This window comes from Felis catus, chromosome C2 (genome assembly GCF_018350175.1).
Source record: "Felis catus isolate Fca126 chromosome C2, F.catus_Fca126_mat1.0, whole genome shotgun sequence".
NCBI lineage: Eukaryota > Metazoa > Chordata > Mammalia > Carnivora > Felidae > Felis > Felis catus.
Genome location: NC_058376.1, coordinates 76,689,510 through 76,706,877, shown reverse-complemented (window position 1 = coordinate 76,706,877; position 17,368 = coordinate 76,689,510). Strand labels below are relative to the sequence as shown.

General features: G+C 36.5%; 1 protein-coding gene across 3 annotated transcripts in view; it reads left to right on the top strand.

Annotated features, from left to right (window-relative positions):
* Window positions 1–17,368, top strand: part of CCDC50 (coiled-coil domain containing 50) — an 80,661-nt gene that overhangs the window by 34,251 nt on the left and 29,042 nt on the right. For 2 of the 3 annotated variants that reach the window (XM_045037136.1, XM_023260304.2), the window contains exons 5-9: window positions 4,161–4,278; window positions 8,890–9,417; window positions 16,444–16,559; window positions 16,944–16,988; window positions 17,098–17,202. In XM_045037136.1, coding sequence (XP_044893071.1) covers window positions 4,161–4,278; window positions 8,890–9,417; window positions 16,444–16,559; window positions 16,944–16,988; window positions 17,098–17,202 — 912 coding nt within the window. The remainder of the gene's footprint in view (window positions 1–4,160; window positions 4,279–8,889; window positions 9,418–16,443; window positions 16,560–16,943; window positions 16,989–17,097; window positions 17,203–17,368) is intronic. The other variant, XM_045037137.1, reaches the window with a different exon arrangement.

Here is a 17,368-nt window from a genome sequence, read left to right as displayed (position 1 = left end):
TGTGTAGTCAAGACTTAGCTTTGGGGATGAAATTGGGAACTGAAAGAAGTGATTATATTTTCTGAACAGGAAAGCTTCTATTTTAAAAAATAACAGAGTAATGAAGTTGGCTTCTTATAAATGCTACTGGTGTCCTGTGATTCCCCCCCCCCCCCATTCAAGAAAAACAGGATAGAAAGAGAAACCAAAGCACTTTATTTAGGCGTGTAGAATCTAAACAGCAATCACAATAAATAGTCTCGTGGTAATACTGTATAAAGTAAGCAGTGTAGTGATTGAGTCTGTTCTTCAGATGAAGAAATTAAGACTTGAGGAAGTCAGTGACTGGTCTCCAGCTATAATAAGATGACCGAGAAATATCTGTACAGTTCAGGTTCCCTGACTGACTGCTTCTGACACGGATGTCCTGTGACACAACAGAAAACATGGAGATTTTCGAGTTAGGCTGCTCTGAGTTTGAATCTTAGCTCTTTAATGTCTAGCTGTGGCTTTCAGCATTTTACTTACCCAGGTAGAACCTTAGGTTCCGAAATGGAGAAGTCATGATAATTGCACATACACTAGAGGGCTGTTGTGAGGTTTAATGCCTTTGGTGCATATTAACTTAGCTTCTTACATACTAAGTCAATTTCTTTTCTTTTTGCTTTCTTGCCTAGTGTTTCCCCACCATTCTGCCCCTTATAACAGCTCTGATTTCTATACAGAAAGAGATGTGTGCTAAATTAGAAAAGGGGAAAAATAAACAGGCTCAAGTGTATTCCAGTCTGGTGTGATCTGAGCCAAGAGTTTTCTTGCTTTTACACATCTCCCAGCTACCTTGCCCTCCTCTGTTGTTTGACCTACAGAAATGGTCCCATTCCCCAGTGCTGTCAGAGACTGAATGAGAAGTGCAGCTGTGGAGATTTAGTGAGACTAGCCTTAAAAGCTCCATTCAGACTCTTTGACTTTTCAGCTGATGCTTTAGATCAGAATATGCCTACCGTGTGGAGATGTTTTCTTATCTGAAGATAGGGCTCTCAGCTGACTGGTATGGTATTAATATTAAATGCACAAAATTTGCATTAGTAAAGTTTGTCATTGAAGAATGTATGATAATACATATTTGTTTATTTTAGTCCACGGTGCCTCACAGAGGACACTGAGATGAGATAATAGTGGGAATTTTTCTGGCCAACTTTTGAAAAAAACATCATTGCCTGTTACTCATGAACTGACCTAATTCTTTTTTTTTTTTTTTTTTTCCCTTCTCTCTCTCTGTGCTCTTCTATTTTCTTATGGAGTCTGCTTAGCTAGTATGTTCTTATTGGACAGCAGGGCTGTGGAAAATTCCTCTCTGGATTTTCACCCAAATCTCTTTAAGAGATTTTTGGGGTCAGTTCTTTGGTTGTTTCTGACTCCCCAAACAACCAGATATAGAATCCAGGGCCTCTTTCCTATTGGGACAGAGTATTTTTCCTGAACAACATTGTACATGAAGAGTAGAGTTACACAACTCTGTGTGGGTTAATTAGCATTTCTGACTTTGTTATGATATAATTTTATTGTGCTTTTTAACAGAGCACAGATGTAAGGAAAGTAGCATTTCCATTCAGGGAGACAGATGTAGAAAAGTTAAACCAACAACAAAAAAAAGTTTACAGAAGGAGAGAGATAGTCTTACCAGCATTGTAGCTTTCCCCTTCCTCCTCTCCCCAGTCCTCTTCCCTCCCTTCCTCTTTCTCTTTCTCTTTTTTCTTTTATTCTTCTGTCCTCCCTCCTCCTTCCCTCCCTTCATTCCTTTCTTCCTTTTTAAAAAAAAAACTTGTTTTACATAGTGTGACTATATAGTAGTTGCATTTCTCTCTAAGCTTCTGTTGAAGAAAGGGTTGTAGCCTTTGGGAATACTGGACTGTGTGAGTTTGTAAGTAATTAAAGTGGACTAATTCCATTGGGATCATTTTCTTTAGTCATAGCATAAACATTTGTCAGTGTTATTTAATAAGGCTAAGGAATGTGTGTTTAGTTGGCTTATTTTTAAATGAAATTCTTAAGCGTGTGTGTATGTGTATGTGTGTGAATATCTATAGGTATATGTGTGTCTCTGAACCTAGGTCCAAATATATGTGAATGTGCAACTATTTTAGGGCAAACCTTTTTTTTTTTTTTTTTTTTTTTGCTTAAGTAAACATTAGCATGACCATTTTATGAAAAGTCTGTGGCACTAATCCAACAGTTTGAAGCCATTTATAATATGAACTGTTAAGGGATAAACTTAGTAACCAGTTTACATTAAAAATTAATTTAGTGTGAAAGTGATTAGAATTTCATGTTCTAAAAAAGTATTTATATAAGTTGGTAATATTTAGAGCATAGCTCAAATAGCAGTACATTTTAGCCACTAAAAAAATTTCCCATGTTTTGGCACTTTAAAAATAAGATTATACATGTATGGCCAGAAAGGGGGAGGGAGTGGAAGGTGCCTGGTTGAGAAAATTCTTCTTTCTTCTTATCTTAGTTATATTGATGTTTTTTGCATCCATAGAACTGGTATGTTGTTTTCTGGTCTTATACCCCTCTGGAGATGATACCTCTTGAGAGTTCCCTACTGAATTAGATGTTAATTACTGGTTGATAAAGAAGTGTAGCAATCTAATGGAATGTCTTTCCTTCTTTTTTTTTTTTCCTTTCTGATAGTCATTTGACAGTCACATTTTTAGATTTCCTTGATTTTGTGCTGAAGATTTCCTCATTTTGAAATTTCCTCATTTCCCACCATTGAGGAATAGAAGTGGAAACTTTCAGGGAGAAGTAACCCTGATATAAAATCATATAAATAAAAAAAATAGCATAAGGAATTCAACACAATAGTTTAGTAATTTGTCATGTGCTTGGGGAAGATGTGCTAGGCTCCTTTGGGCCCCATTGCACCTGGTTTGTGATAATGCCTCTCTTAGAGCACTCCCCTTTCAAAGGGTCTTAAATCGTGCTAATGGTTTTGCTTCTAAAAGTTAATAGGTAAGGCTTTGAAGATATTGATCATATATCCTGTTTTTCTACAGAGGACTCTAGGAGAATGTTTGGTTCCTTGAAGGCAATCAGTAAATACATGTTTTTATTAAAATTACTTTTTTCTAGCATAGAGATCTTTAACTGTGTTCTGTCTTATGCTCATTGTTTCAAATTTTCAAAAGGTGGGTGAGCTTGAATGACAGAAAAGGGAAAGATGAAATATAATGGTGAATTTTCATTCAAATGAATGTATTTACCAGAAGGTCTTCTAATTATGGAGGGGTTTTTTTTTTTTTTTTGTTTTTGTTTTTAGTTTAGTTTTTTTTTTTTTACACATTAACCCAAAGTAAGCCTACTTAATATGATTAATTAAAAAATAATTGAAAATGACTTCAGAAGGGCTTATGAGTTCTTTTAGGTTTGTTTTCTCAAATTATGTTTTATGAAACAGTAATTCCAAATGCAAAGACTTGTACTAATTCATGTAAGCAGAAATAAGATTTGCCTCTTTTATACTCACATTGACATTTTTACTCTTTTATTGAGGCATTCATGATTTAATTGTATTTTAGTTATTTGCATATACCTTTGCCATCATAGGCTGGGGGGGCAGGGTCAGAATGTTATTCATCACTCAGTAACTGTAAAAACTTGCCTGGCGAAGAAGCAAGGGGGAGATAGGAGGAAGACCATTTTGTCTTTTTCAGTGGTGCTCTAATGCAAAGCTAAATCAGCCAAATAATTTTTTTCAAAGTTTCAAAATTAAATTGTATATACAATTTTAATGTTTTATAGATTACTGCACTCTTTTCCATCCAGGCTTAGTGAATTATCGTCTTGGAAAAAGGGCCCACAAATAAGAATTTAAAAAATTCTGTTGTTTAATCAGCTTTAGGAATACTAGGTTTGTATGTCCCAGATTGAGTTAGGTTTAAATTTCAATTAACCAAAAAGTCTTTCTTGTTCATCTGGATCATGTGCTACTCCACTGAGTATTTGAATAGCATGAACTTAATGCCATGAAGTCTGGAAAGCTATGGATTGAGTCCATAAGAGATTGGCAGTGGAGTGTCAAACCATTGACTTTAGGGCCACTGGATGGAGTTTGTTTCATTGTAAAAGGTTTGTTTGTTCTCTGGTAATATTTATTAGCATTCTCTCTTTATTTGCAGGACATAGCTCGCCTTTTGCAAGAAAAGGAGTTACAAGAAGAGAAAAAGCGAAAGAAACACTTTCCAGAGTCCTCTGGATCCAGTGCTTATGGAGATAATTACTACTATGAAAATGGAGGTAACAATGACTACATTATGACTTACTCTATCCTTAGACTCAACCATAGGACACTCCTTTAAATTTGTCTGTAAAGTGACCTCAGGGTCCATATGGATTTATGGCCAAATTCTATGTGAATCTGAATTCGTCTGTTCTTTAGTTGGATGACCAGAGCCATTTTCATGGCTGTTAAAACAACTGGCATTTTGTAAGATTTGGCATGCATTCTTTTGTGCTGCAGCCACTTGGAATACTGTACTACATTCTAAGCACATAAATTGGGGTGTGGAAAATGGGGGTGAGGCTCTGGGCTTGATCTTTCTCAAGGAAATCTGGGCACAGTGTCCGAGGCAGCAGAGTGCCATGAATAATGAAGATGGTACACAACACATCAGTTGGGTAACAAAGCTCTTGTGTTTTAAACATAGGCCACTGAGTATGTATGTTGATGACAAAATTAAAATTTAAGATTCCATGTTCATTATTTGTCCTTGCTATTTTGCTTTCTTGCTGTTTGATTACCATAAAGAAAAAAATCCTGAGGGTGAAAAGCCCCTTCAGAATTTCTCTTCTCTAGTGCCTGCTTTTGCAGTGTGGTGCTGGTGCTTTGTGGTGGCGGTTGTGGTGCTGGTGATTCTTTCTCTTACTAGTGTGTTGGGAAATGAGTATTTGCAAGTATTGCCCCATCCTTTTTAAAGATCTGTCAAAGGAAAGACATTTCCTCTAATCCTAGCGTCCGTATTGATTGCAGTTCAGCTGGGAGACCACACTTAGGATAACAAGCAAGGAAAACCTAAAGCAGATTCTAGAAAGTAAAGACATTAAGGTCCATGTTACTAAAGTCTCTTGTGAACTAATTATCAATTACTTCTCTGTGATTTCATTGTAAAAGGTAAGTAGGTGTTTGTGTTTGATGAGTGGAATGAAAGGAATGCATATGCAGATGTTAGGATTATTACCGTTGAGTACAATCTTGCCCAGCCACATTGTTCTACATTTGTTACCAGTAGAGCTCAGCTCTGTGGCATAGTTCGTAGGCAGGTTGATTCTCTCTCTATTGCTTGATGTGCTCTCCTTCCATAAGTAAAGTGCTCAGCTCTTTCTTGATAACCATTTTCATTGTGCTTGTTTTTCTAATGAAATCATGTATCACATAATTAAAAAACAAACAAACAGTATTGCCTTATAGTTTTGTTCTGGAAACCAGAATGTGAAGAGTTTATTCTTCATATTCAGTTATAACCTTAGAAATGTGCTCTTGTGTTTTTTATTTGTTTTTATTTTTAATTCTTCTCTGGAATCATGTTCACTGCAAATAAAAGTCACTATTTAAAATAAAACTATTAAGTCTGGAAAAGCATTAGGATGGCAAGTAATTAAGTATACTAAAGTATTAATTTTAGCCTCCCTCTGTTAAAACTTTACACTAATTTGAATTGGGACTCAAATCTGGTTGTTTTGATCAGAGTGCTATCATTCTTGAGGGCAGGGGACTACCTATGTTAAGAATTCAGTGGTTTTTCAGGAACATTTACTAAAATCATGAAGTCTTCACCTCCTGAGCATATGTATGTGAATATTGGAATTCCTTTTCAGTTGTGTTGTTGAGAGTTTATATGTTGCTGAACATGTGTGATCTTCATTCATTTGCCTTTGAGTTAGACCGAGTTGAGTTCCACAGAAACCCCATCATAATTCGGCTCATATGCTCAAAGTAATTCTTAGGTTCTTTGCAGTTGTCTTTTCCCAACACATAGGGATATTCTTTAATTGTACTTCTCTATCTTTATGTTTACTTTGATTTTTGCCATACTTATATAATAATTATAATAGATCATTATGGAAGTGGTCCTCTTTTCAGCTTTTATTTTGCTTCAGTGTAAATCTTAAAAATGATCACTTATAGATTTTCTACAAATCTGAAATTATCTAAAACATCTGTCAGATTTATATCAACTAAAATGGCATGTCTTACTCATTTGTGAATCCATGTTTTTCTTTCAAAGCCACTGACCTGTATTACAGGCATATTAGTCTCTTTTAAGTCATGGTCTTTGGAGTCATAAGACATTGGTTCAAGTTTCATTCCTTCCTTAGAGCATTTGTAATGTTGAGAAGTTATCTACTATAATCACATTAAGCCTTTCTCTCATCTGTAAGATGGAGAGTTTAAAAATACATCCTTCACATGGGTGTTGAGAAGATCAAATAATGTAATTTTGGTGAGGACTTAAACTCCAAAGTACTGTTGTTCATACATGTATCAGTGTTATGTGTGTATGACAGTATCTTCCATTTCTAAACAAAAATCATCTTATTTTGAAAGACAAACATGGAAGCACACAAATAAAGTGTGTGTGTATATACATATACATATGTATGTGTATATATAAATGCATACGTGTTGGCTCTAAGGAACTTAATTATATTTGCCAAATAACTTGGTCACAAGAAAAACACAAGTCCCAGTCCCCACCCCAGTCTTTTTTCTTTCCCAGGTTTGAAGGTAACACAAGTGAAGTAGACAATAGATATTTTTTCCTATCAACTCTGTGAAAATATAGTGACAGCTCTGTTCTAACTCTTGAAACACATTCAACTAAAGTAAAACTGATTATCAGTTAACTTTTCAGAAAGGATTAAAACCACCACCAAAAGAACAATCATAGCCTCACATATCCATGTCAAAAACAGAACCCTTGTTTTTTGGGAGCTAGAAGGCAGACTTCATTCATGCAGCCCTTTGTGGGAATATTGGTATTAACACTGAACCATTGTTCCCTGGATATGGTTATCATTTAAGTAGCTAGTCAATTTATATTAATAATTCATAGCAGTAGTCAATTGATTCTCAGTTGTCAAGACACACTTAAAATGATAGTTTGCTAAAATTATAGATACTTTTTTTACCATAGAGAGTAATTGTTCTGTTTCAGTTTTGCTTTTATGCAAAAAATAAACTTAATCAAAAATTCTTCAGATGATTTTAGAAGACTGATTTTAATTTGGATATCATCTTTGAAGCAAATTTCCTTTTCTTCTGGAAAGCTCAAGAGGAAACAATTTGAAGGTTTTGAGAAGCGTTATGACGTCAGTGATACATTTAGCACAAATTTCCCCTTTCTCAGTTCCTTTATTAGATTAACAATAACAAAGCTAAGACAACAAAAACAAAATGAAAGAAAAACCCTAAAAACTAAGAAAATGTATAGTCCTTTATTTCCTCTACATCCCATCAAATTGGGGTAGCTGTTTCAGATGCAATTCAGCAAGTGAGTAATTTCAGCAGGGAACAAATCTTAGATAATTTAGTAGTTTTCTTGGAACTGGGGTTTCTTTTCTTCTGTTTTTTTTTTTTTTGTTTTTTTTTTTTTTTAAGTTCATTTATTTTGAGAGAGAGAGAAAGTGCACAGAGTGGGGGAGAGAGAGAGAGAGCAAGCCCAAGAGGGAAAGGGGGGAGGGAGGGAGGGAGAGAGAGAGAGAGAGAGAGAGAGAGAGAGAGAGAGAGAATATCCCAAGCAGTCTCCGCACTGTCAGTGCAGAGCTCAGTGCAGGGCTCGAACGCACAAACTGTGAGATTGTGACCTGAGCAGAAATCAAGAGTTTGGATGCTGTAATCAACTAAGCCACCCAGGTGCCCCGTGATTTATTTTTATTACAACATGTACTAAGGGTCTTAGACAATGTTAAATATGCCCTGCAAAGTGCATAGTAATTCCCTTCCTTCATTTTCACAATAGGCTTGTGCCCGAATGAGACTGGACAAAAGCACACCTCTATGTGCTGTTACTGAAATTTGTTACTGAAATTCCTGTGTTACATCAGGGATTTGTATATTTAGCACATATTGTCTTTTTATAGAAAGAATACAATATCATATTTTTTGAAGTGAATGTAGGGATGGAAGGGACTCCTTTTCCTGTATTCTGTTATGGTATCCATTTTTAATTTTTTCCTCTATAAAATTTAAGTTTGGGAGCAGAGTTACCCAAAGATAACAGGGTCATTTACTCACTTAAAATTCTCTACCCCATCTTCTTCCACATTGAACTGCATGGCTGGGAATACTTGTTTTGGCCACCTAAGGAGAGAGAGTAGGGGAATACTAAAAACTGGGTCATTTCTCAGACTCTAATGGAAACTAGCAACATTCTGATAGAGATTTATTATCATTTCCAATAAGAATATTTGAAAGCCTCTTCCTGTAAACCTTAATTATCACAAAGCTTGGTTGTTTTCTGTTTTATGAGACTCCCTCAACCCCTGCTTTCCCCCCATAATACTTCCAAATTGGTTTTATAAATAGAATTTAACATTTAATGGCCATGGCTTTTGTTATTGGCAAATATTAAAGTACTGTATTAAGTCTCCATAATCATAATCAAGCTCTTCTTTCAGATTTAAGTTATTTCACATAATTTTAGTCTTTTAAATTTTTGACCATGTACCCAGAATCCTTCATCTATGCCTGGGCCAATCCAATAAATGCCCATCCCCTCTTTGCAGTTTGTTGAAAAACTAGTCTTCAGCATTTTAAAATATGGGCCCTGCCTTTCCTGTATGGTGAGTTCATATGCTCATTAAGTTAACCTACATTTCTATTTTTCACATCCCTCCACTTCCACTCAGACCAGCCACAGTCAAGGAGGGCAAGGGAATTGGGTTCTGGAGTCTCAAGGTCTTGTAGACTCCAAAGTGATGGAAACACTGTGAAGCAAAGGAAAGAGAAACCCAAACGTCCAATGGAGAACTTGGAAGAGCTAGAAGATTACTGTTCATCAGGGAAACTTCTGTCATCCTGTAGCTCAAGCAAAGTGAGGGGCAGTCCCCAAATTGACTCTGAGCAGCGTGAAAGGAAGCGGTCTGATCATGAGAGACTTCGGAGACCTCCACTTCCCAAGATCAGTGGTGAGGTGTTTTTGAGTACTGGATTTGATGACTGGGAAGCTAACAGTAGCCATCGAACTCAGAATTGGGAAAAAAAGTCCAGACACCAAGACCGACTTTCACCCAAGTCTTCACAGAAATCGGGGCTTCATTACAAGGAAGCTGTGTATGGGAGGGACCGTGGGCAAGGTGAGCACAGAGAAAGGAAACACAGGCCCAGGACTCCTCCCTTCTCAGAGAGTGAGAAATGGCTCCAACTCCATGACACAGGTAATAAAGGACAGTCATGTTGAAAATCCTGGTATCATGTATATACATACAAGCAAATGTATTTAATAAGCATCTTCAGCAACGTATTCTTTCTCTGTAGTTTGTACTCATGGCTTTGAAATAAATCCTGGAGCCAAATATTATAAAAGGTATCTACTTAATACCAAGTATATAGGAAGAAGAAACATATTTGTACATTTCTACTACTACCTTCCAAGAGAAAATTCACCAATTCCTTACAAAGTTCTTCCAGCCCCAGATTGCAGTGGATGTGCCCATCCCAGACACAGTTCTTCATTTGTCAAGACCATATACCAGAGAATCAGATACCAAATCATAGCTCCTGAATTTCTGGGTGTAAGTCAGATCTTGTGACACTGTCTTCGTATTATTTGCCTAACTAGAAAATCAAGGCTGGAATTACTAGCTTCTCTTGGTCTCATCTTTGCCATGTGTAAAGTGAGAGATCAGATAGGCATTCTCTTATAACAGCACATTTCAAATTGTGGGCCTTGGTCTGTTTTTGTCAGAATCAGCTGGGCTGCTTCCTAAAGAAGCAGCTTTCTGGATCTCACACGTATTATAATTTCTGTAGTTTCTCCTGGCAGTTTGGACTCATTTTAGACCTGAGGTAATTTTTCTGCACTTAAAGTTTGAAGATTATTTCCTTAAGTTACTTTCTAGGCTCTAACCATCAACGACTCTAATGCTACAGTTGGTGTTCTGAAATGCCGGTATCCGGTAAGTTCTTGGCATTTGTTTAGGAATAAGGTGAATGTCCTGGCATGTCTGAAGTTTACCTCTGAAGTCCTTCATTGACCCAGTAATGGTTCTCTCTCTTCTTATCTGGAAACTGCTGTGTGGTGATGTTTTCCTTGTGGTTCTACCACTTTAAGTCATAATTAGACCATAGTCCTCTCCCTGGTTCTATTGGACTCTTATTGAAGTTTTGCAGCAATGCAAGGGTTATTGGAGAGTACCAACAAGGCATCTCTACTTATTTTCTTCCTAACTGTTGCCCAGCCAACCTCTACTTTTGGGTCTGGAAACTGGTTAGGTTGCAGATTCGGGTTGATTTAGTTTGTTTCTCCTATTGTGTTATCTCTTCCTATCATGTTAGTCATTTAAGTTATTAAAAGACTTGGTCATAAAGAAAATGAAAATTCAGTTCAGCAACCGTATTAAGTACCTACTGGAAATATTCTCACCTCAGGCTTTATGTTTGGGGATATATGCTTGGATCTGAGCCTCAGAGGGTTTTAATAAGTCAAGCCAAAAAGATGGAGTGAAAGTAAAGTCATAAATTAGGTATATTTTGAACAAAGAGCTCTGGAGGAGTAGAGGAGAACTGATATCATCTGTCTATAGTAAGTTATACTATATCCAGATGTAGAAAGACTTGGAGTCCTAATATGGGAGAGAGTTGCCCCCACCTCTGCATTTCTGATTCTGTGATTCTGATCTTTTAAGAGTGCTCTGAGGACCGGTTCATCTTTACGGCTTTTAGTTATTCTTGAGGTTTTCTTAAAAAGGCTTAGGAAGGGTAAAACTAATATGAAATTAAATACTAACTCACAACTCTATTACTGGAATTGTGGGTAAACTCGCCCAAGGACCCAACACAATGGTTTAAAAAAAAGGTGGCTAGGCAGGTACTCAAATGGCTACAACAGAGCTGCTGGTCTTGATATTCAACGTTAGAAATTCTATCTTCCTAGCTACTGCAGGCATTTGATTTTGTGACCCCACGAATAGAAGGTTACATTAAAATGCAATTACTAAATACTGGTGTCTATTCTTGTTTTTGTAAAAGCATAGTTCTTAATGTTGTTGGCATAGGCCAAAATTTTATTTAACTTATTAATTAAGAAACTAGCAGAGTGACAAAGAGCTAATGAGAGAATTTGAGGGCAGGCTTTTTTATAGTTAGTTGAAAAAGGAATGCAAAATACAATTGTTAAAATTAAATATAAGATTGGTTAACTTTCAAAAGGACAGTAAAACTGTAACATCTTTGAGGGTAACTTCTCTAATGAGCTATTAAATCATAACAGCATATTAATTTTTCTACAGTTTAAAAGCAAACTTTTAACAGTTTTATTCTGTGAGAATTTAAAGGTAAGCTGTATTTGTGTTTGTTGGCGGAGGTCCTTGTGTCCTTAAACTGGAGAATGATGAACAGGAGACAAGGATTAGATTAAGAATTGAATGTGAAACTGTTAAGTATGGCTCACCTGATCTTTTGAAAACTGGTGTTTGGATTGTTGAGGCTACCAAGATGAGAGCAGCCATTCCTTCAATTTCTTTCAACTAACTGCATTTAAAAAAAATTTTAAGGCATCTCTGTTTTCTATAATGAAATGTACAGCCTTACATTGTAGTATCTGAAGTTCCTTCTTAAATACTCACATAAGCTCTTTTTACCTCTGGTACACAGCATACTACTATTTAGTGGGCAGTCCTGCCAGTCCAGAAATCTAGTATTTTATGGTGGAGATTTTCTGCTTATGAGACATGTGAATTACAGTGATATATCAGTAGTTCAAATAAACTCTTTACCCACTAGATATTTGGGACTTAGAGAGATATTATTTCAGATACTTATTAGTTAACCATTTATTCATTCATTCATTTATATTGAGATATAGTTAATGTATAACATTATATTAGTTGAAGGTGTACAACGTAATGATTCCATATTTGTGTATATTACAAAATGTTCACAATAAGTCTAGTTAACGTTCATCACCATATATAGGCACAAGGTTTTTTTTTTTTTCTTATGATGAGAACTTTTAAGATGTACTCTCTTAGCAACTTTCAGATATGTAATACAATATTACTCTAGTCATCAGGCTTATTTATTTTATAACTGGAAGTGTGTACCTTTTGATCCCTTTCACCCATTTTACTCACTCCTTACCCTCTGCCTCTGGCAACTCCCAGTCAGTTCTCTGTATCTGTGAGCGCTTTTTTTTTTTTTTTTTTTTAGTGATTCTCTATATAATTGAGATCATATGGTATTTGTCTTTCTCTGACTCATTTCACTTAGCATAATGCCATCAAGGTCTGTCCAGGTTGTTGCAGATGGCAAGATGTCCTTATTTTTTATGGCTGGATAATATTAATTGTATATACACCACAGTTTTCTCTATCCATTCGTATGTTGAATGACACTTAGGTCGTTTCCATGTCTTAGCTTCTGTAAATAATGCTGCAGTGAACATGGGGATGCAGATATCTTCTTGAGTTAGTGCTTTTTGCTTCTTTCAGATAAATACCCAAAAGTGGAATTGCTGGGTCACATGGTAGTCTTATTTTTTTATTTTTTGAGGAACCTCAATACTGTTTTCCATAGTGGCTGTTTCTAGTTTATGTTCTCACTAACAGTGCATGAGGGTTCATTCCCTTTGCTCCACATCCTCACCAACAGTTATTATTTCTTGTCTTTTTGATAATAGTCATTCTAACAGGTGTGAAGTGATATTTTGTTGTGGTTTTGATTTGCATTTTTCTCATGATTAGTGATGTTGAACACCTTTTCAGGTACCTGTTAGCCATTTGTATGTCTTCTTTAGAAAAATGTGTATTCAGTTCCTCTGCCCATTTTTTTAAAGTTTATTTATTTTTGAGAGTGAGGGAGAGAATGAGAGAATGAGTGGCGGAGGGGCAGAGAAACGGGGGAAGGAGGATCCAAAGTGGGCTCTGTGCTGAGAGCAGTGAGCCCGATGCGGGTCTCGAACTCACAAACCATGAGATATGACCTGAACCAAAGTCAGACGTTTAACTAACTGAGCCACCCAGGCACTCTGCCCATTTTTATTTATTTTTTTTTATTTAAAAAAAATTTTTTTTTAGCATTTGTTTTTTGAGAAGCAGAGAGAGACAGTATGAGTGGGAAAAGGACAGAGGGAGAGGGAGACACAGAATTCGAAGCAGGCTCCAGGCTCTGAACTGTCAGCACAGAGCCTGACGCGGGGCTCAAACTCACGAACAGTGAGATCATGACCTGAGCCGAAGTCAGACATTTAACCAACTGAGCCACCCAGGTGCCCCACTCTGCCCATTTTTAAATCAGATTGTATTTTGCTGTTATGTTGTATGAGTTTTTTATGTATTTTGGGTAGTCACCTCATATCAGATTTGCAAATATTTTCTCCCATTCCGTAGGTTACTTTTTCATTTTGTTAATGGTTTCCTTTGCTGTGCAGAAGCATTTTAGTTTGATGTAGTCCCACTTGTTTATTTTTGCTTTTGTCACCTTTACTTTTATGTCAAATCAAAAAAAAAAAACAACATTTCTAAGAGCTTATGTTTTCTTCTAGGAGTTTTATGGTTTCAGGTCTTATGTTCAAGTCTATAATCCATTTGAGTTAATTTTCATATATGGTATATGAAAATGGTTTAGTTTCTTTCTTTTGCATGTAGCTGTCTAGTTTTCCAACCATTTCTGAAGAGACTGTCTTTTCCCCACTATATATTCTTGGCTTCTTTGTCATAGATTAATTGAACATATATGCACAGATTTATTCCTGGGCTCTATTTTATTCCATTGATCTATGTGTTATTCTCTTAAAAAATTTTTTTAATGTTTTTGTTTATTTTTGAGACAGAGACAGAGCATGAGCAGGGGAGGGGCAGAGAGAGAGGGAGACACAGAATCTGAAGCAGGCTCCAGGCTCTGAGCTGTCAGCACAGAGCCCGACGTGGGGCTCGAACTCATGGACTGTGAGCTCATGACCTGAGCTGAAGTCGGACGCTTAACTGACCGAGCCACCCAGGTGCCCCTGTGTCATTCTCTTTTAAACTGACTGGAGGTGACAATCTTATCACTCTGTCAAATCAAATAAGTCTGTTTATTTGACTATTTCATTTGAATGTCCTCCAAATGTCTTTGATATATATTAAAATATTTTCTCAGTGAATTTGGTGCACAGGCGGAGGCATAAGAAGGGAGAAGGTTTAGTATGTTCAAATCTGAACACATCCCACTCTGTTGTTTCTTTCACTGGTGGCAAAATGGAAGGAGTAAGGCATAAGTGTGATCTTCCCTGTCAGACTCAACAGGGTGTTGAGCATTTGTTGAAGTGTCCTTTTTCTGTAGGTAGGAGTATGGTATCACAACCTCTTTTCCACCAACTTTGTCCAATGTCAGCTTCCCTAATTTCGTGTCTTTTCCCTGGAATACTGTTTTCTAGTTATGAACAAACTAATCATAACTTAGGGAGGTTTATATTTCATTTAAATATGATCCACTCTTATGAGTATCCCTCTGTTTCCTGACTGTCACAAACCACTCAGAAATCTGACTAAAGCTAGCCCTGCCCAGCCCAGCAATATAAGATTCAGTAGTTCTAGAGATGATGGGAAGTTGAAGTGGATTTGGTATTCTAGGTACACAGATGCTAAAGGCCTGAAGCTGAGAGAGCCAGGTTTAATAGTCTATGTTTGTGGGAAAGAGAGATGAGTCCATGGCTTTTGGATTTACCACAGAGCTAAGTTCAAAGCTCTACAAAGGCTTCACCAGATAATTTAAATTGCTTCATGTGCCCATAATTTAGTTGTATTCTTTTTCTTTTTTGTTTAAAGCAAGTGAATCAAGTGTATTGAAGTATTTTGATAAAAATTATTTTAATGTATAGTTATTTTGATGGACATAATACAGTAAACTAGTAGCTTCAATGCCATTTTCAAGTAAGAATCAACTGTTAAGATTTAAAACAATCAACCCGAACTACCAAAGGCCAGATCTCATTCAGGTTATTTAAATTAGTCCTTCAGGTTTGAGTCAAAGATTTGTATGTTTATGTAAAGCACCTCAAGTGGTTTTAATATATAAGTAGGGCTGAGAATCACTGATGCAAAGCAATAGGTAATTAGGAGTAAATTTTCTTTTTACCTTCAATAATCCATTTACTGAAAGTCACTATTCCAGATGGTCACTCTTGTTTGTGGCATTAAAAATATTACTTCTCACTATAATACATTCACATTGTTGAATAATTATAATTTATTTATTTATTTTTAATGTTTATTTATTTTTGAGAGACAGACAGAGCATGAGCAGAGGAGGGGCAGAGAGAGACGGAGACACAGAATCCTAAGCAGGCTCCAGTCTCTGAGCTGTCAGCACAGAGCCAACACGGGGCTTAAACTCATGAGCCGTGAGATCATGACCTGAGCTGAAGTCGGATGCTTAACTGACTGAGCCACCCACGTGCCCCAATAATTATAATTTATAAAGGATACACAGAGGGGAATATCTGCAGTGTTGAAATAAACATCAGCAATTACCACTTGACTAAAAGTTATAAAAAGAATATGTGCTGCTTATAAAACTTCAAAGTAGGGGAAAAATTCCCCACCCATACCCCATGTTCCTTTTTCCTCAGAGGAGTAGACATCTAAGGTCATTATGTTCTCTGGTATTTCCCTTACGTTACATCTTCCCTAAAATTTAGCAACAGCATTGAGCTGATGGAAACTACAGGTAAGATCCAGAGCAGGTGGGTTTGTTCACCGTCAGAGCAGAAGCCACAGTAGGGCCACTGGTTGGCTAACAGGGACTGTCATGTAACTCTGAGGTGATGCTGTTTCTGAAGTAAAGTACCCAAGGCTGAGTTAAATAGAAGGAAGACTCTTACTTCCTCCAGTCTTGACAGCCTCTTTATAACTCTGACTCTGTAACTTTCTTGATTTTTTTTTTTATTTTAGTATCTTAACCTTTTTTTTTTTTTTTCACTTGCTATTTTGCAAAAGCCTCACAGTTCACTGTATGATTTCCTGCTGTTGAAGAAAGTATGTGAAAGGGGAGTTTTTCCTGGGCACTTTTGTGTGGGTAACTGTTTAAATGTGTGCATAATCTGCACTACGACTTCTGTGCCTCTGGGAAAAAATTATTTCTGGTGCACTCTGAATTCTGTAGTGGTGCCAATATTGTCGATATTAGATACAAAAAATAACTTCTTAAACTTTGCAACTTTTCAGAAAGCAAATGCAGTCGCCTTATTATATTGAGTTTTCTAGGAATGAAGCCAAGAGGAATGAAAGAGGCTGTCTCTACCCCGTCACGAGTGGCTCACAGGGATCAGGAGTGGTATGATGCTGAAATTGCCAGAAAACTGCAAGAAGAAGAAATTTTGGTGAGCAAATTTTCATGCAAAAGTTTAGGTGATAATCACTAAGTTTTCTTGAATAAAATTTGAGATTATGTGATAGGCATTGTGATCCTCTATGAGTTGAGTATGGGTGGAAAAGCAAGATAACGGGTATAGAGTGTCCAGTTTTAGTTACTGAGTAAGCATTACCATCATAATTCCATATCCCTGTCTGCTGTGGAACATGATAAAACAGTCCTGCTCTGGCTGGTGGCTGGTGAAAGTATACCAGTTAAACTTCAAGGATGTTACTTACAGCTGGTTTGAAATACTCGTGTATTTCTATGTAAGATTTTTAAAAATGGACAACACAGATTCTAATTAAATTACCCTTTTTTTTTTTTTTTTTTGTATTTTTTTGTACCATAGGCTACCCAGGTAGACATGAGAGCAGCTCAAGTAGCCCAGGATGAGGTGAGTTCTTATTAGTTAATAAGTTTTTGAACTAATACTCGTCAGAAGTAGCCCAGTAATTTTCTGCCCATAGCTCTGCAATCAGTGGTACTGACTGGATTTTGTTTAGGAAATTGCTAGACTCCTCATGGCTGAAGAAAAGAAAGCTTACAAGAAAGCCAAGGAGAGGGAGAAATCATCTTTGGACAAAAGAAAGCATGACTCTGATTGGAAGGTAAGTTCTGTTTATTGTTTTTATCTTATCTTATTTTATTTATTAATTAATTATAAAGGGGACTCTGCTTTTAGGGTAAGTTCTACCAGTGTATTTGGCATACACAAATTACTTGTATTGCATGTGCAAATCTGACTCGTAAATGTTATTTCATTACAAAAAATCA